We start from the raw sequence: 23,342 nt of genomic DNA, 5'->3' as shown, positions 1-23,342 counted from the left end.
CCCTTGAACTTCTTTAGCTCAGACTCCTTCAATATTTTCAGAGTGTTCAGTAGAATGGTATGTGAAGGCAATGCTCTTCTCACTGTTTTGTGTAATACTGTAATATTGATTGGGGGGGGGTTGGATCCAGTGAGCCCACATTTACCAGCATAAAATATAGTATGTATTCCCCTTCCCTTCCTAGCACTTTCAAAGTCAAGGCTGGGCTGAGTGGCAGGCGACATGCTTTGCATGCAGAAGGCCCCAGGTTCAATCCTGGACTAACTAGATCAGGGGTAGGCAACCTAAGGCCCATGGGCCGGATGTGGCCCAATCGCCTTCTCAATCCGGCCCATGGACGGTCCAGGAATCGGTGTTTTTTTACATGAGTAGAATGTATTATTTAAAATGCATCTCTGGGTTATTTATGGGGCACAGGAATTCGTCCATATTTTTGTTCAAAATATAGTCTGGCCCACCACATGGTCTGAGGGACGGTGGACCGGCCCACGGCTGAAAAAGGTTGCTGACCCCTGAACTAGATGAACCAATTCAGATATTAGATGGGAACCTCTGGTGTTCCAGAGTCTGGAAAGGCCTGCAAGCTTTCTGAACTTATTACAGGCCTGTTGTTAAATATTTGCAGTGCTAAAACACGAGCGGAATAAGACCTTGCCTTCTGCATAGGACAACCCGAACCCGGCCTAGTCCAAAGGACTGTGAGGCATTTCCTTGCATTCATTTTTGCTGTTCTGTGTATCCTAAGGGTGTTGAAGGTATTTGTAACGTCTTAAGGAGTAATAGTAATTCTTTACTCAAGTCAGAGGTGCCAACTTGAATAAAACATTGGGGGAGGGGCAGGTAACCCCCTCCCCGCATAATCAAGCACATGATGCTGTGCGTACACACACACACACACCATTTGAATGGCAATGCCCATCAACTTGGGGGAAGAGGCAGCCTTCAAATAAGGGTGTAGCCAGGATTTATGTTAGAGGAGGGCAGGACTTTTGTTGGGGGGAGGGAGAACCGCTCTACCTGTGACGCAATTGGTCAGTTAAGTATTTTTATTGATTGACTTGACTTGGTGGGGGCAGCTGCCCTCCTGCACCCCCCCCCCCGGCTAGGATTCTGGCCAAAGACCTCCTCGGGCCCCTAGGAGGTGGCTTCTGTGGATCTGATTGCTATCAACAGGCTTTGCATATGAAGGCACGTGCAGCCAAGAGATGTGCTGCCAGGGCAGACTCAACTCTGTCCTGGGACGATCAGGACACACACAGGTTTACCTGGCCTGGCGAAGGAGAGGACCTTGTCGGTGTCCCTCAGTGCGTCGGCCATCCCGCCCAGGACACAGTGTGGTAGCTATCAACAGGACTGTAAGGCGCCGGAAGAAGGTAAAATGCGGATCTACACGGATCCTCATGGATCCTCCACTTTTTTTAAAAACAACTCCAACAAATCCAGTGTCATATCACATCTGGAAGCCATGACTACAGACTGGACTATAAAAAACGTGGATCCAAAACTTTGCTGCCCTGCAGCACCACAAAAACGTGGTTCCGAGGCACGGATCCTCATGAATTCATATGATTTTTATATAGAAAAAAAATAAAACCACCATGATACTCTAGACCACATCTTAGTCTATAGCACAGGTGTCAAACTCAAGGCCCGGGGGCCAAATCCGGCCCGCCAGACCTCGTCATGTGGCCCGCCGAGAGCCCCAGCCAGCGGGACCCAGCAGCGGGACCCTGCTGCTGAAGTGCCGCGCCGACAAAGCGCCGACAAACAGCTGGGGCCTGGGGGGGGGGTAGAAAGGCGGCTGCAGCAGCGCTGCGTGGAGCGCCCCGAGCCACAGCAGGAGAAGGAAGAGGCAGCTTGCCGGGTCAGCGCCCAGCAGCACTGCACGGAGAGTCCCAAGCCTCTGCGACGCAGCAGTGCTCTGTAGCACTTTGAATCCTCCTCCTCCTACCACGGCTCGGCACCTGGAAATGGCTGCTGCTGAAGCACAGACAAAGCACCCAGCAGCGCCGCGTGGAGGAGGAGGAGGATTCAAAGTGCTACAGAGCACTGCTGCGTCCCAGAGGCTCGGCACTCTCCGTACGGTGCTGCCGGGCACCGACCCGACAAGCCTCCTCCTCCTCCTCTTGCCTCACCTCCTCCTCCTGCCGCGGCTCAGCCTCATGAACGTGAGCTCAGCAGCGGCTCAGCCTCATGAACGTGCAACTCTGAGGCTTTACGCACGTCTGCTAAAACGGACACCCACTGCCTCACGCTGCACAGGAAATGTTTTTTGCCCCTGGGTCCCTTTGCGCTCTTTTCTGGCGTTGAATCAAGGCGGCGACCCCCCCCTCCCTTTCTTCCTTCCTCTCTCTCGTTCTTATTCTTTCTTTCCCTCTCCTTCCTTCCTTCTTTATCTCTGTCTTCTCTCCGTCTTTCTTTTTCTTTCCTTCTTTATTCCCTTCCTTCTTTCCTACTCTTCTTTCTCTCCCCTCTTTCCTTCCTCCCTCTCTCCCTCCCACTCCTTCCTTCCTTCCTTCCTTCCTTCCTTCCTTCCTTCCTTCCTTCCTTCCTTCCCATCTTTCTTCCTCTCCCTCATTCTTATTCTTTCTTTCCCTCTCTACTTCCTTCCTTCTTTCTCCCTTTCCGTCTTCTCTCCCTCTTTCTTTTTCTTTCCTTCTTTATTCCCTTCCTTCTTTCCTACTCTTCTTTCTCTCCCCTCTTTCCTTCCTTCCTCTCTCCCTCCCACTCCCTCTTTTCTTCCTTCCTTCCTTCCTTCCTTCCTTCCTTCCTTCCCTCCCTCTCCCTCTCCTCAGAAACATAGGATGCTGCTTTATACTTCTGGCCCTTAAACCCTGGAACCAGGAGAGCAGCTCCAGCGAGTCAACCTCAGCCAGTCCCTTTGGTGAAGGGTGGTGGCTCACTGGCAGAACATCTGTCCTGCATGCAGAAGGACCCCAGCATCTCCAGGTACCAGTAGCTCTGCAAAGCTCCTGCATGAAACCCTAGTGAGCCTCCACCACCCAGTGCAGTTACCAAAAATCATTTTTCAATAAATTGTACAATAATTGTACATTTGAATATCTACTTGCCATTATTCTGACTATGTTTCTGCTTTCAGAGCTAGTTATTACTTACATTATTACAAAAAAACAGTAATAATTGAATGCAGTGACAATAATTTATGATAATAAAGAGTGGACACATTGTCCTACAGATACAACCGGCCCTTTGAGGGTGACCAAACTGCTGATGCGGCCCCCCGATGAATTTGAGTTTGACACCCCTGCTTTATGCTCATTTGCCTTCAGTAACAGTAAAGCTCTGCTGGATGAGGTACAATTGCCTCTGGTCTATTTTTTGGGAACTCTGCTGTACATGTTTAGATTTCTTCCTGCTCCCCCTTCCATGAGCGACAGTCAGTACCCAACCCAACATTCATAAGAACAGAGACTATTAACCTAAAAATGGATTAGATGGTTTAGTATGTAGTAGAGACCTATGATCGTAATGTCCTTCCTAACCATGAGTGCAGATTCACTAGCAGCTAGGCAGACAGTTTGCCAGATCAGGCTGCCGTCTTCCCTGCCCCACTTGCCTGTGAGGAAGAGCCATTGAAGGCAATAAGATTTCATTCTGTGCAGAGACGGAGAGCATTGGATTGTTCATTAATCAGCATGCATGAGTGAAAAGAGTTCCTTACTAGTTCTAATCTTTGTTTCCCTTTTCCCATTAATCAATAAAATACATTTATTCTACCATAGATCAATCGATTCAGTGATGGTCTCTGGTGGTGAGATAATCCGCAAGGCGAGAAAACAATTAATTGAAATCCTCCAGAAGGACCTAGAACTTGTTCTAGACGAGTTATTCTCCCAGTCCGTTATAACGGAGGAAGAATATGAGGCCTTAGACAAAACCGAGGAGGATTCCAAGAAGAAAATTCGGAAACTGTTGATAATGATACAGAAAATGGGAGAAATAGCCTGTGACAAGTTCCTGGAATGTTTAGAAATTGCCTGTCCAGGTTCAAATCGGGTTCTGCAAAATTCAGTACATGGTGAGTCTGAGCAAAGCATTTTTCATCAGTTTCCTTTTCTGAGATCCAGTGGTAGAGGAACCCTCTCCAGCACCCGGGGTGGGACGCCGAAGGGCGGGGCGAACCGCCCAGTGACAAACACGTGATGTCCGTACGGACTGCGCATGTGTGGCATCCCTATGGAGTGTGTACGCACGGCAGCCTGTACGGTCGCTGTGCGAGAGGCAGCTGACTGCATGCACCCTCGGCCACTCTACAGCTGGGGGGAGGCAGGGGCCATCTTGTCACACACACACCCCGAGTGGAACTCGGGGCGCTCCGTCCCCCACTTCGTAAGCCCTTGCTGAGATCCTCAGGGAAGAGAGATGCTGTGCTGTGTGTTTTCCCAAATATGATCTATGAGATGGTAGAGCAACACCTTTTAAGTAATTCCTTTTCACAATTCTTCAGTGGTTCAGTGAACAAAGCACAAAGTATTTGCTCAGCTTAACTGTTATGTTCTGTATACTCAATGCTCATTGGTCTGTGTTTTGTTTTGGAGCAGGGTTACCCCTTTAGTTCTTAAAAAAACCGTTTTGTTTCTCCCCAGGCAGAATAATTTCTCTCTCTTGTAACCCTGTTTGGGCTACCTAGCCTTTGCATTCACTAGTTGAGCTTGCTATTAGACAAGAAAGATCATTCAGCAAGTGGAATCCCATGGATATTAGTAATCAGTAATGTCTTCATTTTACATTTTTGTTTTAACTACATGTCCCAAAGGCAGATGAATTATTATTATTTTTTTTGGGGGGGGGACTTTCTCACCATCCCAGCTCCAGCAGGGGAGTTAGGAAACAGGAGGGGTTAGTGTATTCTTTAAAAGAGATGGTAAGAGGAGACTTGGACTCTGTGTTTTACGTTATCAGGTCTCATTGTTGCATAGAGAGCTTTTGGCATTCAGACGGCCATTTTAGTCCTACGCCCACATTCCCAGTTAATGACATACTAGCAAGTGGATTGTTGTGGTTTGCTTTAGAATTTTTGTTAACATGGCTTTTTGGATCAGGAATCGTAGAACTGTGCAGTTGGAAGGGAACTAATGCAGCTTGTATTTTTCTCCCTAGAGCGTTTGCCTCCAGAGGAGAAGACTGAAAGCCCAAGAGTATTGGGAGAGACAGAAGAAGCAGTCCCCAAAGGTATCTCTTTTCGTGATCGGGGTGGGGTGGGGAAAGCATTTGGTTGTTACTGGTTTCTTCAAAATAGGTCCTGCTGACTCCCTGGTCTAATTCTCCTTTCCTGCTTTGCCATAAGCAAGCCAGGAAGGATGGGGCAGCCTGGGCTCTGCTGAAGGGAGAAAGATTCATCCTACGTCTGATGAAGTTTGGATAATAGTCTCCTGACCATACATTTAAAGCATATGGCTCCCTCCAAAGTATTCTGGGAATTGTAGTTTATTAAGGGTGATGGGAGTTGTAACTCTGTGAGTGGGTAACCTACAAATCCCAGGGTTCTCTGGGGGGAGCTATGACTGCTAAAGCAGTATAGTTAGGCTTTAAATGTATGGTGTGGGTGTAACTTTCAAATCTCCTTTCCCAACCAGACTGAGGATTGGGGGAAGAAAGATGATAACATGCCAAAAAAATGGGTACGTCCTCACTGTTCATCTCTGTTTAGGCATCTGCTCTGCTGTTAAGCTGTGCTGAAATAGCTCCTCCTCTGCTCCTGCTGTTTCCACACTGCTGGAAAACAAGCTGTGGTCCAGCTTGCCTTGTTGCCTGAACCCAAACTTTCTCTTCAGACCCAACCATTCGTGATAAGCAAAAACAAGCCTTGGCTTCTGCTTACGGTTTGTTTGGAGAGGAACAAACCATGAGCCTGTTTGGATGACGTGACAAGCCAGGCCATGGTTTGTTCCCCAGCAGGAGTGGGGGAAGCAAAGTGTGGGGATGTTGAGGACAGGATGAGAGGATATATATACAAACTAGTGAGCTTGTAGCAGAACACATTCCCATGTACACAGCAGTGAGCTAGTTGATTGGATTCGTGAGAAGCACTTGAGTTAAGCAATCCAGCCTGGCTTGTCCAGATTGGATTTGCTCCTGGTAAATCCCCTTTTGTTCCCTCTTAAAAACAGCAATGACACAACAGTCTTCTTTAAAAGTAATGATAAGGCTTACTCACTTTCAGTCCACAGTGTGATCCAGAAGGCAGGCTTTAGCTTGTAGTTACAGTAACAGAGGAAAGTGTGGGTTCATCCTCTTGTGAGGGATGAGCCCATGTGCTGCTGACTGAGAGCCAGCGCACAGCAAAAGAGCATCAAGAGAGAAAAAGGAAAGACTGCTACGTGACCAGCCCTTTTATGGGGTCTCCCAGGGTCACACCCATCTACCTGGTCACACACCAGGGGAGGATGCTCCAGACCAGGTGTGACAGGAAGTGCTGGAGCAACATTCCCCTGTGTGTCTACTCTGGGCAAACAGAAAATGTTGTACTTGACTGCTTTTGTGAGGTAACATCCCACACAAAGCACCCATGATTTCAGCAGGTTCACAATAAGCCATAATTTATTTTAACTATGGTTTCCATGTGACATGAACATGACCTTTGACTGTGTTTTCATACAACATTAAACCATAGTTCTTTTAGAATTTGCATGCTGTAGCAAGCCAGACTCTTAATTTGTTTCTGCGGTGGGCACTGGGAGGAGGAAAAAGGAAAAGGGAGGAACAATATGCCCAAACAGTAAACTATGGTTTAACATTACATGGTTAAAGGTTGGTATGTGTTTCCAGTCCCTGCAGGACAAGAGAAAGAAGATGAGCTTGAGTCAGAAGCAGAGCAAAAACAGAAACATCCTAGCAAAGGTAATTCTATGTCTTTTGCACCTTGATTTTGTACCCTCCAACAGTGCAGGGTGGGTAGCATCTTATCCAGGCATTCCCCAGTTATATCGGGTGTTTGCAGTTCGTTGCCTTTAGTTTTCTTTCATTTGTTCAGAAAAACATATTAATCTAGGTTACCCATTTTATGATGATTGCAGAATTTCATTTTTCTGGTTGCAGAATCTGGAAATCCTGCCACTTGGTTAATGCAGCTATGGCTGCATGTTGCCCTTATTCTTGAATGAAAATTTCTGTGTTAGGGTAAACTCAGTTTCATTATCAGATGACTAGCTTTATTGTTTGAAATGGTTTATTTACCATGTCAGGAATATGATCATTCCCATGTGTTTTCTTCTCTCTGGGCCAGCCCACCGGCGGGTGCTGCCTTAGGCAGCGTATGTGCTGTAGCGGCAAAAGCTGCCTTCTTACAGTTTCTGCCACTGCCCTAGTAGCAGCTGCCTTTTTCTTAATAAATACATGCAGTGTAAATACTGTAGCAATCCCTTGAATGCAAAAGAGAAATATACCAGGGTGTGGGCAAATGCAGTAGGGAAGAAAAAGATGCAGAGGCTAAGAGCCAAAGTCCATGTGACATTACACACATCACTTGCAGTGGCATTGATCTTTTGTTTAAAAAACAGAGAGTCATACAATTGTATTCTTAAACATAACGTTAGAAAATTTGGCACTGAAATAGTAATCTTGGAGACACATGTGTGCAAAAAGAATAATACTTATTTTCTAATGATTCTGTAGAAGGAAGAAAAGCGCTTAAGAACATTATCGCTAAGTTGAGGTTTCGGAAGTATTCAAGCAAGAAACTTGCCCTGAAAGAAATTCTGGAAATCAGTTCCGGAAATCTAAAAGACTGCAGCCCGTGTACATTTGGAGACTTGCCTTGGCATTTTCTGAAGAAGGTCTTGGCTTTGAATGTGACGGCCAGGAGCACAAGCCTTCAACATGAAACACTGGACGATAAAGGAATGCCGTTAAAGGAGAAGGAAAAAAGGGTTGATGAGAGAATCTTCTTTGATACCAAAAGAGATGAGAAAGATTCCATGAACCCCCTTGATGTCCTTTGTGCTGTTCTGCTTTGTTCTGACAGTTTCCTCCAACAGGAGATCCTTCTCAAAATGTCCATGTGCCAGTTTGCCCTGCCTTTGATTCTGCCTCCCCTCAAGACCTCCAAGTGCACCCTGATGCTCTGGGCCATGAGGGACATTGTGAAAAAATGGAGGCCCCATTCCTTGGCTGAAAGCAGAGGCTTCAGGGAGGAGAGCCTGGTACTGACATCCATGCCGACTGTTTCTTTTGTACGGATGGGGAACTGTAACCTATCCAAGTCCAAAATCCTCAACGAGTTCCTCAGCCCTTCCCAGCAGCATAATAATTTCTTTCTACACCGAGATATGGAAAGTGGGAACGTCCCTCGGGAAATTGCTAATGGGCTTGTAGAGATTGCTTGGTATTTCCCAGGAGGACGGACGAACACAGATCTCTTCCCAGAGCCAGTTGCTGTTGCAAATCTCCGTGGAGATGTTGAGTCTCACTGGGTGCAGTTCAGCTTTTTAACACAGGTCTCCTCAGCTGTCTTCATATTTGCTGAATGTATTGATGAGAGAGAATATACTCTCTTGTCGTCACTGAAGGACTTGTCAACTCAGTTCTACTTTATCTTGGAAGGTCGCAGTAGAAAATCTGAATGTACTTTGGAGTTCTTAAATAAACTGGCACCAGTGATTAAACTTGACAATTCACATATATTGGTAAAGACTGCCACAACGAATAAAGCAGTATTTGTAGAACTCCTTCGAGCTGCAGTTGGAAAAATAATAGTCTCAAATCCTAAGTGTGTAAGTGTTGATAAGATGTGTACAACCGCCCATGAACTTACAATCCAGGTGGATGAAGACCACAAAGAATGTCAGGATGCCCTCAGATGTGCCACAGAAATTTCAGGAGAGATAAAAGATGTAGCAGTTTACAAGAAAGAAACACTGATACTCCAAGGTGATCTCTGGAAAAATCTGGCCAAAGTGGAGAAAGAACTATGCAGAATGGAAAGACAAGGGGACATGCCTTCGGAAAAATACAGATCAGAATTGAGAGGCAGATTGTTGGAATTGCGTAGGCAGCAGAGTCAATGTGATCTCCCCATTGGTTTGATTAATTTCATCAAGGGCATAAAACATTTGAAGGATGCAGAGAGGAATTACTTCTTGAAATGGATGAAGTTCAACCTGGACCATATTGCTAGGGGAAATCTTTCCAAGTTGCGTGCTGACTATAAAGAGAAATGCAAGAAGTTGGGAGATGATGGGCGGAAGATTGCAGAGGTAGACCAGTTGATATCGTCCTCTTCCTTGGGAGTTGAGCATTTCATGCGTGAGCTGGGGCAGTTCTATGAGGCAGAATGCTCCATGGTTAAAGAGGGCAAAATAGCTGAAAACAAAAGGCAGTTTGCCCATTTCCCAAGCATTGCAGCTGAACTACTGCTGGAAGGGTTTCCCCTGGAGCTCATTGATGGTGATGCATCCAACATCCCCTTGCAGTGGATAACTGATGTTCTGAATAAACTCAATATCAAACTAAGGGGGATATCCAAGATGATGGTGATAACCGTTCTGGGGGTGCAGAGCACTGGGAAATCCACTCTTCTGAACACCATGTTTGGCCTGCAGTTTGCTGTCAGCAGTGGGCGGTGCACACGAGGTGCCTTCATGACGCTTCTTAACGTCAGAGAGAATTTGGCTCAGGATCTTGGCTGTGACTTCATCCTGGTGATAGACACAGAGGGCTTGAAAGCCCCTGAACTGGCCAAACTGGAAGACAGCTATCAGCATGACAATGAGTTGGCCACTCTAGTGATTGGGCTGAGCGACATCACCATTGTCAACATGGCCATGGAGAATGCTACCGAAATGAAGGACATCCTGCAAATTGTGACCCATGCCTTCCTCAGGATGGAGAGGATTGGGCAAAAGCCCAACTGCCAGTTTGTTCATCAGAACGTCAGTGATGTTTCTGCACATGACCAAAACATGAGGGACAGGAAGCACCTTTTGGAACAGCTGAATGAAATGACCCAGGCTGCAGCAAAAATGGAAAAACTGAATGGGGATATCAAGTTTTCAGACATCATGGACTATGACCCAGAAATGCACAATTGGTACATCCCAGGTCTTTGGCATGGAGTCCCACCCATGGCCCCAGTTAACATGGGATACAGTGAAAAGGTCCTTGAATTAAAGAAGTACATATTTGAATTCATACAGAAGCGCTCATGTAAAATACCTCCCAAGGACATCCCTCAGTTTATTGAATGGGTGAAAAGTCTCTGGAATGCTGTCAAACACGAGAACTTCATCTTCAGCTTCCGAAACAGCCTCATAGCAGAAGCTTATAACCAGCTCTCCACGAAATATTCTGAATGGGACTGGCATTTTCGCTGAGAGATGCACCTCTGGGCATCTGAACAGGAAACATCAATACACAATGTTTCTCCCGATGAATTTGATATATGCAGTTTGCAAAATGAGCTTCATCAGAAGCTGTTGGCTGGAGAACAGCAGATTCTGGAGAATTTGAAGCAATACTTTGAAAGCAGAGCAGCAAATCTGCATTTGGTAGAAAGGTACAGAGAAGATTTTGTCCGTAGTGCTCACAGCCTCAAGCAAGAACTTGAAAGTTATTCTTACAACAAATGTCAGGAAGCTGTTCGCATTAAAAAGGGGCTTCACAAGATTCACTCTCTAGAAACTGAATTCTTGAAAGTAATTGAAGGAAAGGTTGATGGGCTACTTAAAAAATGCCGGGAAAATGAAGATAGGTTTGAAGATCAAGAACTGGAAAAAGAGTTTGAAAGAATGTGGATGGAAACTTTGTCAGAAATATCACCTGTTCCCTTAGAGAAACGACAAATAGATGAAGAGATTGACTTGCATTTGAGAAGGGAATTGTCACATCGAGGAAGTTCAGTCAATGTAAAAGTACAGAGAGCAAAATCTTTGTTAAGCTACAGAATGTATGCTTTTCAAATGAAATCTGAATATTTGGATTCTACATTGTGGTACCGTTTCAAACACTTGTTTGCTAAAAAGGAGCGTTTGCATGAGATAGAAGAATTTGCCCACTCCTTGATGGTTAAATGCAGTTCATACATTTATAAAAAGGTTGATTCTAAAGGAGACTATGATGATACATATTGTGGTGAACTTTTACAGATTATCAATGAAACGCTTCAACAGCCTGATGCTCAGAAACTTCATACAACAACATGCTTTGAAGTGGACCTAAAGCTTCACATTTTGGGGGAAGCAGCTCATGAATTTCAGAAGATGCATGAAGAGTTTATTAAGGAAAATGATCCCTATATACGCTTAGAGAAACTGAAGCCTCATTATTTCTCAATTTTCAGAGATCTTTATCTGGAAAAAGATGCCCAGCAAATCAGAGCCAAGGATTTCTGTGACCAGTGTCTCCATCCTGCCCTTGTGAGTTATATCAACAAAAGACTTGGGATAGAAATAGTAGATGATATTCTCAACAGTGCACAGTCCATTGGGTATGCCAGTCGGAGCTTCTTCCAGTTTACTGTCCTGAAGGAGCTGTTGGAAGAGGGTAATGTTGACGGTTATGTAAAATACATTGGGGCTTATGAAATGTTTGTCAAAAACTGGATCCAGGAACAAATTTTGGATTACTATGCAGAGAATGAGTGTCTGAAGAAACTGGAGAAAGAGATTCTCTCTGCGATAGTAAAGAAAATTATAGAAACACTGGAAAAATTAAAGCATCAAGATATTGAGACGGTCTCAGAATTTTTGGACAGTTTTTGCAGAGAAATGCAGAAGGAGTTGGTCATTTCTAAGGACAGTCTGTTAGGGGTACAGTTTAAGAATGCAACTGATCCTGCACAGTTTTCTGCTTGTGTTGAAAGCTTCCTTGCCGATTTGCAACAGCAAATAATATCTGAATATGATATCCTGGATATCCAGTCTAAACTTTCCAAATTGCCTGTGAGCCCCCAGGATGAGATCTTCAAGCGGGTGTTTGGCTGTGGGAAGCAGTGTCCTTTCTGCAAAGTCCCCTGTGAAGCTGGAGGGAGTGCTCATCAAGAGCATTTTGCAACTGTCCATCGGCCTAAAGGACTGGGAAAGTACAGAGAAATAGTGTCCGAAAAGCTGGTTTATGATATCTGTTCCACTGCTGTGGCATCAAACACTCAGTTCAGAAATCAGGACACAAATGGGGAATTCTACCCATACAAAGATTATCGTGCATATTATCCAGACTGGTGCATCCAACCAGATCCCAGTATCAATGCTTCAGATTACTGGAAGTTTATTTTGAACAAATACAACCATGATTTTGCCAGAGTATATGATGCTAAACCAGCTGATCTGCCAGCGGACTGGAAAAACATTACTGAAGAACAAGCACTGAAGGCCTTAAAGGACATTTATAATATGAAGTAAGCATTCTTATCTTGGCAGAAGAGAAACATGGATCTTCTTCCCATGAAAGCATTCCACAAATTTTGCAAGTCTTCATAATGCAGAAAAGGCCCCTTGAAAGTTTGAAGGATCCTTAATTTTCAGATAACACTGATATATAGGGCAAATAGGGTTCTGCATTCCTAAGTCCCTGGCTGGATTTCCATTTATTTCACCATGCCTTAAGTTTTGTGCCACATATGGTGGAATGTTTTCAGCTAGTCTGTCTACCTGTATCACTGTGTTCATCTTCCCTGTTCAGGTGCACATTTATCCCCATCTCGTTGTCTTCTCTTTCCCGGTGCCCTTAATCCGGAGCATATTATTTACCTTGAGCAGCAATCTTTCCTCTTCCCCTCCATTGTATTAAAATACTGCTTCTAACTTGGAATTTGAAATTCACCAGGTGATGGCAGCAATGCACCTCACCCCCAACTCAGGTTTGCTCATAGTGGGGGTTCTTCAGATGATAACCATGCTTCCCTTCCTGTTTATTATTATTACTCTCTCAGTTATCATGATAATTGCAATTCCCTATCTACTCTCATGTTTGGAAGAAAATTTTTGTCAAGTAGAATTTATTTAGTAAGCTTTAGCCTTTAGGAATGGTAAGAGTCTACCAATGCTGATTTTCACTTCCTTTTTGCAATGACATTTATAAAAATGATAGTAAAATGAATGTCTGAAGGTAATTGTCTACAGGAATGCAATATATTTTGTAATGCACTGCCTTGCAATGAAAACAATATTAATAAACATATATTTTTAAAAGTTCTACCAATTTAAAAAATCCATTAGTCTTTGACTTCTCTCTGGAAGAACAGACTGTTTTCACGGAGACACAAAAGTCATTTTCAGAGTGCCTTGATTGGTTGGGTGGTGTGGAGAGATTTAGTTTGGTTGATCTACTGATGCATCACTCAGAACCTTCCATGGTTCCTTCCAAGTCTCCCAGTTAAGGACATTTATCTTCACTTCTAAGTCCAGGAATCAGCATGTTTTTACATGATTGGAATGTGTGCTTTTATTTAAAATGTATCTCTGGGTTATTTGTGAGGCATAGGAATTTGTTCATTCCCCCCCCCCCAAAAAAAATATAGTCCAGCCATTCACAAGATCTGAGGGATAGTGGACCAGCCAACTGCTGAAAAAGTTTGCTGACCCCTGGTTAAGGCTTTATAGGTCAAAATCAGCACTTTAAATTGGGCCCAGAAACTAATTGGTAGCCAGTGCGGTCAGACCAGGATCGGTGTAATAAGCTCAAACTGTCTTGCTCCAGTAAGCAACTAGATTGGAGGTAGATATTGGATAATGCGACTATCTGTATGTGTGGCGTCATCGAAAATGTTGTTGCATGCCACCCCAATCTTTGAGGTGTACAAGATTCCAGGCACTTACCCTGGGTCCAGCTTCCTGGCAAGGAGGGACAGCAGAGACTCTGATGTCCTTATGGCAGATGCTTTATTTACACGTATGTACAACCTGAGCCTACGAGGGAGGGGCTCATAGCATTAACACCCCAAAAGGTCCTGCTTCTCCCATAGTCACAGCCTTCGATTTCAAACAGAAATCAAGCATAGTTCTCACTCTCTGCCATCAAATATTCCTGCACTAGCTATTGTCCTTTTAAGTACCAGCCAGATGAGGAGAGAGAAAGGCTTGTCCATTTGCCCAGAGAGCATCATCACTTCTTCTGTTACACTAAGGATGATGATCCTTAGGTGGGGACTATGCCCAGTTCTATCACAAAGAAACGTGCCTGACTAGTTCAGCAATGGAATCAAATCCTCCATTACAATTTAATCCTTGCTGAATCCAGGACCCCAGGAATTACACAGGACTAAGGCATCATACAGACTGAACCCCCCCCCCCAAATCACAATATTTGTATGTAGAGGTTTTGGTATAGAAAGGGTTTCCGGCTGCAAGGACAATGATGGAGGCGTTGTGGAAGATCTTGCAGCCCAGTATTTTAACTGCAAGAATGGCTAGTTAGTGAATGAAGGGGTTAAACCTCACAGAGTTTCTTAATTGCTTGAGAAGGCTCTGTGAGGTCACTCCCCCTCTCCTCCTGAGAGGAAGTAAAACTTTATTCCTGTTCCTCTCTTTCTCTCTCCTTTTTGGAACATAGATCAGAGAACAAGTGTCTGAGCTCCTCCCTGAACCCAGACTCCATTTTGGACCTGACTTCGTAATTTTGTACTCGATAAATTTGTCTACCTGCATTGCTTTTGCTGTGACACTCAGATCTATGACTGAGACTTCCTGTTATGGAAGTAGTAAACCTTTTAAAACTTACTCAATGTTTGATCTAATTCATTGCGAGACGGGTAGAGACGGGAGAGCACATTGTCAATGCTTAATACTGGGATATTTAAAAGGTCTAGCAACCTATATTTTCTGTGCTTTGCAAAGGCAGATACAGAATTGTTCAGATATATAATCTGAACAAGATTCTGCATACTTTTTAAACTTCTGACTTTCTAAATATGTATCTTATATTCTGCAAACTGCTTTTACAGCTAAGCAGTACAGCCATACCTTGGATCCCAAACGCCTTGCAAGTCAAACATTTTGGCTCCCAAACGCTGCAAACCCGGAAGTGAGTGTTCCGGTTTGCGAACGTTCTTTGGAACCCAAATGTCCGACGCAGCTTCCATGGCTTCCGATTGGCTGCAGGAAGCCGTGCCTTGGTTTCCAAACGTTTCGAAAGTCAAATGGACTTCTGAGGTACCACTGTATATGAATTTTGTTTTAAAAGTGAAATAAACGAACAGCTGAAGGGCATCAGATTGGCTACCCCTGGTGTAAAGCTTTCCTCCTTCCACCCTCATGGCTCCCATGAAGAGAGGATCAGAATCAATCTCCCTCCATTTGCAGAGGGCTGAGGAAAAGGACAATCCTTTCCCCTTAACTCATGTTGAGTTCCAGGAGACAGCATTCCTTTTTCCTTACTCCTTCCCAGTGAGGACAAGGAGCTTCTGTGCCTCATTCTTGCAGTTGATGGCTCTGAGGACATTGGCCGTCACCTGCACAGCATAATCTTCCATGTAGAAACTCAGAAGGCGATGGCATAAGTCCACCACATCTGCCTTCTCCAGTGTCCCTAGGGGAATGTTGTCATAGCCCTCCCTGAGGGGGAACTCGTGGAGCTTGAGCTTGAATCTCTTGAGTTCGTCCTCCTCCAAGTTCTCCAGCGTGGACATCAGGCAGTCTGCGATGGTCTTCTCCGTTGCTCTGCAATGTCACCCCCAGCAGCAGAGAAAAGCAGGCACAAAACAAGAGAAGCTCAGCAAATGGACCTGGGAATGAGGCAGATCATTGGGAGATGCTGCCAACTTCCATAACTAGGAATGACACTGAGGAAAGGGGGAGAGGTTGGCTGCTACATGGAGTCGAAACGGGATAAAGAAGGACTGTATTTCCACATTATACTGCTGCCTGACCATTCTAGCAATGGGAGAGCCGAGGAGCAGAATTCCCTTCATCAGCTCTGCTGCGAAAGGCCTGTTCCATCATGCCTCCTCTCCCACAACAGTCCTCTGGGGGCAGCCATTTAATCAGGCTGCCTCAGTGGGAGATATGGGAGCAGCTGTCTAGATATTGGGCCTGGGTTCTGGAGTTTTATTTCCCCTTTCTCTCCTCGCCCCCTTCCCCTTGTGTGTTGTACAGGCAGTGACCGTTTTATTCATCTCCGATTTGTGTATGGCTGCATATATTGACAAAGCCAGAAGGGACCAAAAAGTGTCAAAAAAGAAAGGGGTGGAGCGGGGCGTTTGCAGGCTTTAGCAATGGGTGTTCCGATTATACACGATTTCATGTAAGTGTGCAGTGAGGACCCACAATCACCTGGAAAGGATAGAGAGAAAGAGGAAATGAATGAAGCAAACAGGAACTATAAGAAATTGATAACGATGGGAGATGAGTTATTGGGAGCCCATGCCCTGGATTCCTCTGGCATGTCTAGGTAGCTGAGTTCAGCCAAACTTTAAAAACCTAGGTGTTTTTAAAGATCTTGATCTGGCACCAAAGAACATGATGAAGCCAGGTCAGCTGTTCCATGACATTACAAAGCTTACTTTTTATTATTATTCTGCCATGTGTGTAGCGCTGTATCACCAGTTGCTCTGTGCCCCCTTGGGAGGGAGCTGGGATATAACTACAGGGAAATAAAACTTTGTTACCTTGTACTGGGCGCAGAATAGAGGAATTCATCTGACCTGGATCTAACTCTTCTGCAAGAGAACAGGAAAGAGGGAGTCAAAGAGGGAATGTGACTGGGATGCCCTTTGCCATCCTGCCTCCCAACCTACGGTCCAACCTTGTGATCTTCCCTCGGTCACACGCACAGTGACAGTGACAGTGACTGTGAATGGAAAGACAATGACAGTGACAGTGACAGTACAAATCAAAATGATGTCCACCACGAAGGAAAAGAGGATTTCGTACAGCAAGAGGATATGAGGAATACCCCTCTTTTGTGGGGGGAAGGACAGGAACTGACAGAATTTCAGAACACCCACAAGGAAAAGGAAAAGGACAATCAAAGAAGTGGAAAAACTCAGAGGGGCCACAACGATGCTTGGATTGCAAGACATTGGAAAAAGGGGGTGGGATGAGGGGAGAATGGACATGTGATTAATTGGATTGATTAACAGGATTGAAACTGGATGGTTGATTATGGACCTCGCTGGAATGGAGGGGGGTAACTAGGAATTGGGGAAGGGAGGGTATATTGAGGATAGTTATATTGGAAATTAAAATTGGGAATGAAAAAAGGGTTTAAAAGTTATGGAGGTGTATTTGAGGGGGAAATTAGGCAAGGGAAGAAAAATAGATTTTGAATAGGGGGATTCAAGATATTTTATGAAAGTGACAATAGTTAAGTTTAGAAGTTATAAGATAAATAAAAGGAATATTATAATTAAATTAAGATCAGGAAAATTGTTAAAGAGAATTGAGATAATGATAAGGAAACTGTTAAAGAAGAATTAAAAATGAAGACCGGGGAAGGGGGGATGTTGGGGAAGCCTTTAAAAAATAATGTTTATGGATATTGATTTGCTAATGTATTTTTCTTTTCTTTTTTCTTGTGTTTTTCTTTTTCTCTCTTTTTTCCTTTTTTCTCTTTTATATAAGATAAGTACGGATAAATGGTTGGGTGGACACCCTCCTTTATCTTCCCTAGTTGCCTTAGGGCTCTCTGGTGGCAAAAGGGGGCTCTGGGGGGGGAGAGGGGGGAGGGAACAAATCCAATTATAAAATGGACTGCCTTCGCCTATCCACTTGCACGGATCTCCCTCGTGGCAGGAGGGGGCTCGTGGGGGGGTTGGAAGAAGGGAGTAGATATGTTATGTATGTTCTTTTTTTATTGTGCAAAATTAATTTAAAAAATTAAAAAAGAGAAAGTAATGGAGAGTGGATTAATCCATTCCAGACGGGTCCGCAGAGTACTCAACCTGAAGCATACTTAACCCGAAGTAAAAGTGTAATTGGTTCTGGAAATCCGTACTTAACCTGAAGCGAACTTTCCCATTGAAAGTAATGGAAAGGGGATTAATCGGTTCCAGACAGGTCCACGGAGTACTTAAACTGAAAGTAGTCAAACCGAAGTGTACTTAAACCGAGGTATGACTGTGCAGGCCTGTTGTTAAATATTTGCAGTGCTAAAACATGAGCGGAACAAGACTCTGCCTTCTGCATAGGACAACCCGAACCCCAAGTCCAAAGGACTGTGAGGCATTTCCTTGTCTTCATTTTTGCTGTTCTGTGTATCCTAATGGTGTTGAAGGTATTTGTAACGCCTTACGGAGTAATAGTAACTCTTTACTCAAGTCAGAGGTGCCAACATAATCAAGCACATGATGCTGTGTGTGTGTGTGTGTGTGTGTGTGTGCGCGCACACACACACACACCATTTGAATGGCAATGCCCATCAACTTGGGGGAAGAGGCAGCCCTCAAATATTTTATTGGGGGAGGCCAAAGCAAGGGCATAGCCGGATTTATGTTAGGCGAGGACAGGACCTTTGTTGGGGAGAGGGAGAACCACTCTATCTGTGACGCAATTGGTCAGTTAAGTATTTTTATTGCTTGACTTGACTTGGCGGAGGCAGCTGCCCTCCTGCACCCCCCCCCCGGCTACGCTTATGGCCAAAGACCTCCTCGGGCCCCAAGGAGGTGGCTTCTGTGTTTCCGATTGCTATCAACAGGCTTCGCATATGAAGGCACGTGCAGCGAGATGTGCTGCCAGGGGAGACTCAACTCTGTCCTGGGACGATCAGGACGCACACAGGTTTACCTGGCCTGGCGAAGGAGAGGACCTTGTCGGTGTCCCTCGGTGCGTCGGCCATCCCGTCTAGGACGCAGAGTGGTAGCTGATCAACAGGACTGTAAGGAGCCAAGCATCAGCCTCCTCCAGGATACTCTTCACGGAAATGGGCACAGCCTTTCAAGACAGGGATCCCGCGGAGTTTGCCCGCGAACTTCTTCAGGTCGCCTTCGCCCAGACCCGGCAGAGTCTTCAGCAGCCGGGCACCGGGGGGGGGGGCGAATCCACCCGAGGGCGACTGGGCAGGGGGAAGGGGCAAAACCGTAGCTAGTTGCTGGCCCCTTCCAGCAACAGGCGCGAGGCTGCAGCATCGAAAAACAAGCAAGGAAGGAAGGAAGCGGGCGGGCGGGCGGGCGGGCGGGGCTGCCGTCCTCCGAAAGCACCGTCTCTGCGGCTTGGCAGATGCCGCTTGTTGAGGCCAAAGGTCTCGTGACACGGAAAGGGCGCCCAGCGAGAGACGCGTGAAGGCGAGAACGTCTGAAGTGGCCCCCCGGTACTCACCTTCCTGGCGGCGCTTCCGAAGGCCGGATGCGAAGCAAGAGGGCCCCCCCCCCCGCGTATGTTATGGAGACAGTTTTTCTCACAAACCCAAGTTTTGGTTTTGGGTCTTTAGGAGAAGCTGTGCACCAGAATTCCATGCTGCGTCTTTCGAAACAGGGACCTACACCCACATCACGACACCTGCCTGATACGTCAGATAATTTTCACATGTGGTCTTTTTGATTAATTAAAATAGCACTCCTGTCCTACTATTCAGAAGCTACTCAACAACTTTCCCACAAGAGCCTCATTGCTCTCTTGATGACGTGCAGCACAGCATACTATTGCAAGCCATTGGAAGACTCTGATTCAGGGGTTAGAACATTTGCTTTGTATGCAGAAGGTCCCAGGTTCAATCCTTGGAGTCTCCAGCTAGGGCTGGAAAAGACTTTCTTGAAATCCTGGAGTCTCTGTCCCTCAGTGACAGCAACACGGAGCTAGAGTCTAGCTTGGTAGAAAGGAGCTTTCTGCACACCTGAGAGGTTTAAAAGACCTGCAAGTTTTCTGACCTTTCAGGTCCGTTTTAAAATATCTGCATGAAAGAAAAAAAAAGACCCTGCCTTCTTCTGCAAAGGACAAACTGAACCCCCAACTCCAAAGGGCTGTGAGCCAATTCCTTTCCACCATTTCTTTGCTGTTGGTGTAGGACCTAAGTCCCACCTGGGTAATAGGAGCAATGGAACCAACACAAAGAGGCAACATGCCAGGCAGGATACAACAAGATTTATTTGTTCAGCATATGCTAACCAAAGGTGCAGTGCAATCAGCTCGCAACCTGCACACCGACTAGTGGATGCACAATTCTTTAATACAGCCACAAACAGGCAACAGCTGATTTCCTTAACTACAAAAAGCACATGTATTCCAAACTGCCATACACCCTTCTCCCTTCTTATCTGGTCCTGCGAGCCCAGCTTGTACTCCCCTCCTTCCTTTACTGGGTGTGTAGGGTATAGGGTAGGCATTTGATAACAGTTTGCAAGCTACGTGCTTATGGCCTCTTGCTTTTGTCACACTTCAAGCCCCTGTATACAATGTGCTGTGTATTTGAACCCTAAATACTATGCAACTATTTTCATATCAATTATGTGTGTCTTAAAATAAAGGTATTGGCCCTTCATTGGTATTTGTAATGGAGGAGAGAGCAACTTAGCCCACCCAGCCCAAATGCTGTACTCTTATCAGTCTGGAAACAGCAGGCGGATGCTACATGACTAGAAGTCATATGTTAACTCAGAACCCATCTGAGAGAGTGAAGCTTTCAGTTTCACATTTCACTTTCCCTGCTCTCTGCCTATAAATATAGGAGAAGCACAGCTGTTTACTAGGAGGTGAGAAGTCTTTCTGCTGCTCCTACAGAGAAAAGAAGGTAGGTTCTATTGCTTTCTACCTGATATGCAAAGCATACAGATCTTGTGTGGATGCTTAGAGTTTGTGTACATTTCACAAACTCTTCCTTATTAAATGGAATTTCCCATTGTGATAGATCCTGCCCTACATTTGGGGTGATATTAGTATCCACTGTGTGTCCAAATAGGTGGTCCCTTTAGTAGCATATCTATCTATCATCTATCTATCTATCTATCTATCTATCTATCTATCTATCTATCTATCTATATTGTGGGGAACAACACAAAAGAGAATATATATATATATATATATATATATATATATATATATATATATATAGGAGATTGCTTGCATTGTGTTCTTACTATTTGAAAACCTATACAGGGCAATGAAAAATTGGTAGGCATAATAAGTATGGTTGCCAACTGATCTTTAAAAAATGCTGTGTTCTGTGTCTTTTATTGAGGTTTTTGCTGCGCAGGAAGAGGCAGAGAAGCATTTCACAGCACAGAGTGAATCACCACTTCCTACAGGTAGGTAGCCGTGTTGGTCTGACGTAGTCGAAACAATAAATAAAAAATAAACAAGTAAATAAAATTCCTTCCAGTAGAACCTTAGAGACCAACTAAGTTTGTCATGGGTTTATCATACCTGTGACAAACTTAGTTGGTCTCAAAGGTGATACTGGAAGGATTTTTTTAATTTTTTGTTTCTCCACTTCCTGTTAGCTGCAGATCCTCAGAAATTATTGAAAAGCATTAAAAACACCCAATCCTGCCCCTCTAGCATAAGCATGTGCCTCCAGTTGAACAACTTTTGGGGGGCAATCTCCCCAAACAAGCTCAACAACTTTTGGGGACCCCCCCCCCAAAAATCCTGGCTACTCCCAGAGTGGCTCAGATTGGCTGGCTGTCAGTACACTACCTGGGATGCTCCTCTGCTGGTGGGGGGGGGGGTCAGCGATGAGACATGCAGGCACCCTGGTGGAGAAAACCAGCATGGGCCGTTGCAGCAGCCCTGTGTGGCCCCTACCCAGTGTGAGCAGCTCAGAATGAAAAAAGGCAGAGAGGGTGGGCATGAGTTGCAGGAGGAGGGAAAAAGGAGGGAGGGAGGGAGGAGGGTAGAAGGCAGAAGGGAAAGCAGTGAATGGGAGCAGGAAGCCAGCGGGTGGGCAGTTCAGGTACTCATCCAGGACCGAGCAGGGCCGCGGTCAGCAGTCCCGGACTACAGGGACAGGTCCAGTGGGAACAATGTCCAGTGGCGAGGCAGCAGGGTCAGTAAACAGTCCGTGGATCTAGCCGGGTAGCCAAAGCTCAGGAACATGCCGGGGGGGGGGGGAATCCATGAGGCACAGTCAAAGTCCAGTCCAAGTTCCAGGAGTCCTACATGGGTTCAGTGTGGCAAGGAGCAAGGCAGGAAGCAGGGCAAGGTCCAGGTCAGGAGCAGGGATGTGGCCACAGGCAGGTAGAGGTTAGCAACTGCGTTGCTCATGCAACTTGGGGCTGGGCTGGCTGGCCTTTATCTGCCCCGAGGCATAGGGCGGCCCCGATCCTCCAGTGACTCGCCTCTCCTGGAGGCAAGCACTCCTCCTGCAGGAACTTAGTTCCCTTTGCCTCTCTGCCCTGAGCCTCTGCAGCTCAGGAAAGGCGGGTGGGTTACCGGACCCAGGGGTAGCCTCAGCTTCCTCTGATGGGGCTGAGAATGGGACAACTGCAGGCAATGGGTCCTCCAGCACATCTGGGACCAGAGCAGACTCAGCTGATCCCTGCACCTGAGGATCCAGCACAGGTGAGGGCCCTTCAAGCTCCTGCCCTAGTCCTGGCTCAGCTGGATCTGGAGGTGGGGAATCCTGTGCAGGCTGAGATCCCTCAGGTTCAGCATCTGAGTCTGAATCCCAGGCCATCACACAGGCAGATAGATGGAGGAGGGGAGGCAGGCAGAACAGAACACACCTGACCCCAGTGGCCGTGGAGGAAGTCACTGGCAGAGAGTGAAAGGCAACAAAAAGAGAACATTTCTGGTCCATGGTCTTTTCTAGCTTCGGAGGCGCCAATACAGCCCCTTGCCAAGGGCTCAAAAATGTCTGGCAGAGGAGGGGAGGGGGTTTGTGGTGCAAGTGCTAAAAATCAAATTGCACAAATTAAATTTGCTGGTTAGCAACTGAATCCCACCCTAAAATAGCACGTCTGGAACCACCCACAGTTTGCAGCTGAAGTAGAAAAACAAAAATTCAATTTGGTATAAGACAACATTATTCTCTAAATAAAATGTTTCTTTCACAGACTGCTGCTTTCAGAGATTATGTCCAGCTACGAAATTATACGGAAAGGGAGAAAGCAATTAATTGATATACTTCAGAATAACATAGACTGTGTTTTAGATGAGTTACGCTCAGAGATTGTCATCACAAAAGAAGAATATGAGGGCCTGGAGAAATACGAAGACTCAAAGAAAAAAAGTAGAGAATTGCTCATTCTGATACAAGCAAAAGGAGAAGCCGCCTGTTGCCAGTTCCTGGAATGCTTAGAAGTCGCATGTCCTGGTTCAAATCATGCCCTGCATGTTCAAAAACACGGTGAGTCTCACCATTCTTCCCAAACCTTAAAAACGTTTAGATATATCTTCCTTCTTCCTTGTCATCACAACAGCCGTATGAGTTAAGAAACCACTTATCACTTTACAGATGAGACTCAAAATCCGCTCCAGAGTTTTGGCCACTCAGTGCTGATGTCAGAATCCCATCCAGGT

General features: G+C 45.5%; 2 protein-coding genes and 1 long non-coding RNA gene across 6 annotated transcripts in view; 2 read left to right on the top strand and 1 right to left on the bottom strand.

Moving 5' to 3' along the window:
• Positions 1-23,342, top strand: part of LOC118095527 (interferon-induced very large GTPase 1-like) — a 212,668-nt gene that overhangs the window by 114,505 nt on the left and 74,821 nt on the right. For all 4 annotated transcript variants that reach the window (XM_088655418.1, XM_088655420.1, XM_088655419.1 and 1 more), the window contains exon 14: positions 23,278-23,340. In XM_088655418.1, coding sequence (XP_088511544.1) covers positions 23,278-23,340 — 63 coding nt within the window. The remainder of the gene's footprint in view (positions 1-23,277; positions 23,341-23,342) is intronic.
• Positions 1-23,342, bottom strand: part of LOC148684002 (uncharacterized) — a 119,573-nt gene that overhangs the window by 75,640 nt on the left and 20,591 nt on the right. The gene's annotated exons all lie outside the window — the stretch shown is intronic.
• LOC118078984 (up-regulator of cell proliferation-like) lies at positions 5,861-13,149 on the top strand. The gene is given in 2 exon segments (XM_088655425.1): positions 5,861-6,861; positions 7,636-13,149. Coding segments are annotated over 2 exon segments (4,821 nt in total). The 5' UTR covers positions 5,861-6,761; the 3' UTR covers positions 12,357-13,149.

The sequence above is a fragment of the Zootoca vivipara genome, chromosome 12 (assembly GCF_965207765.1).
Source record: "Zootoca vivipara chromosome 12, rZooViv2.hap1.1, whole genome shotgun sequence".
NCBI lineage: Eukaryota > Metazoa > Chordata > Lepidosauria > Squamata > Lacertidae > Zootoca > Zootoca vivipara.
This window is presented reverse-complemented; position numbering and strand designations above follow the sequence as displayed.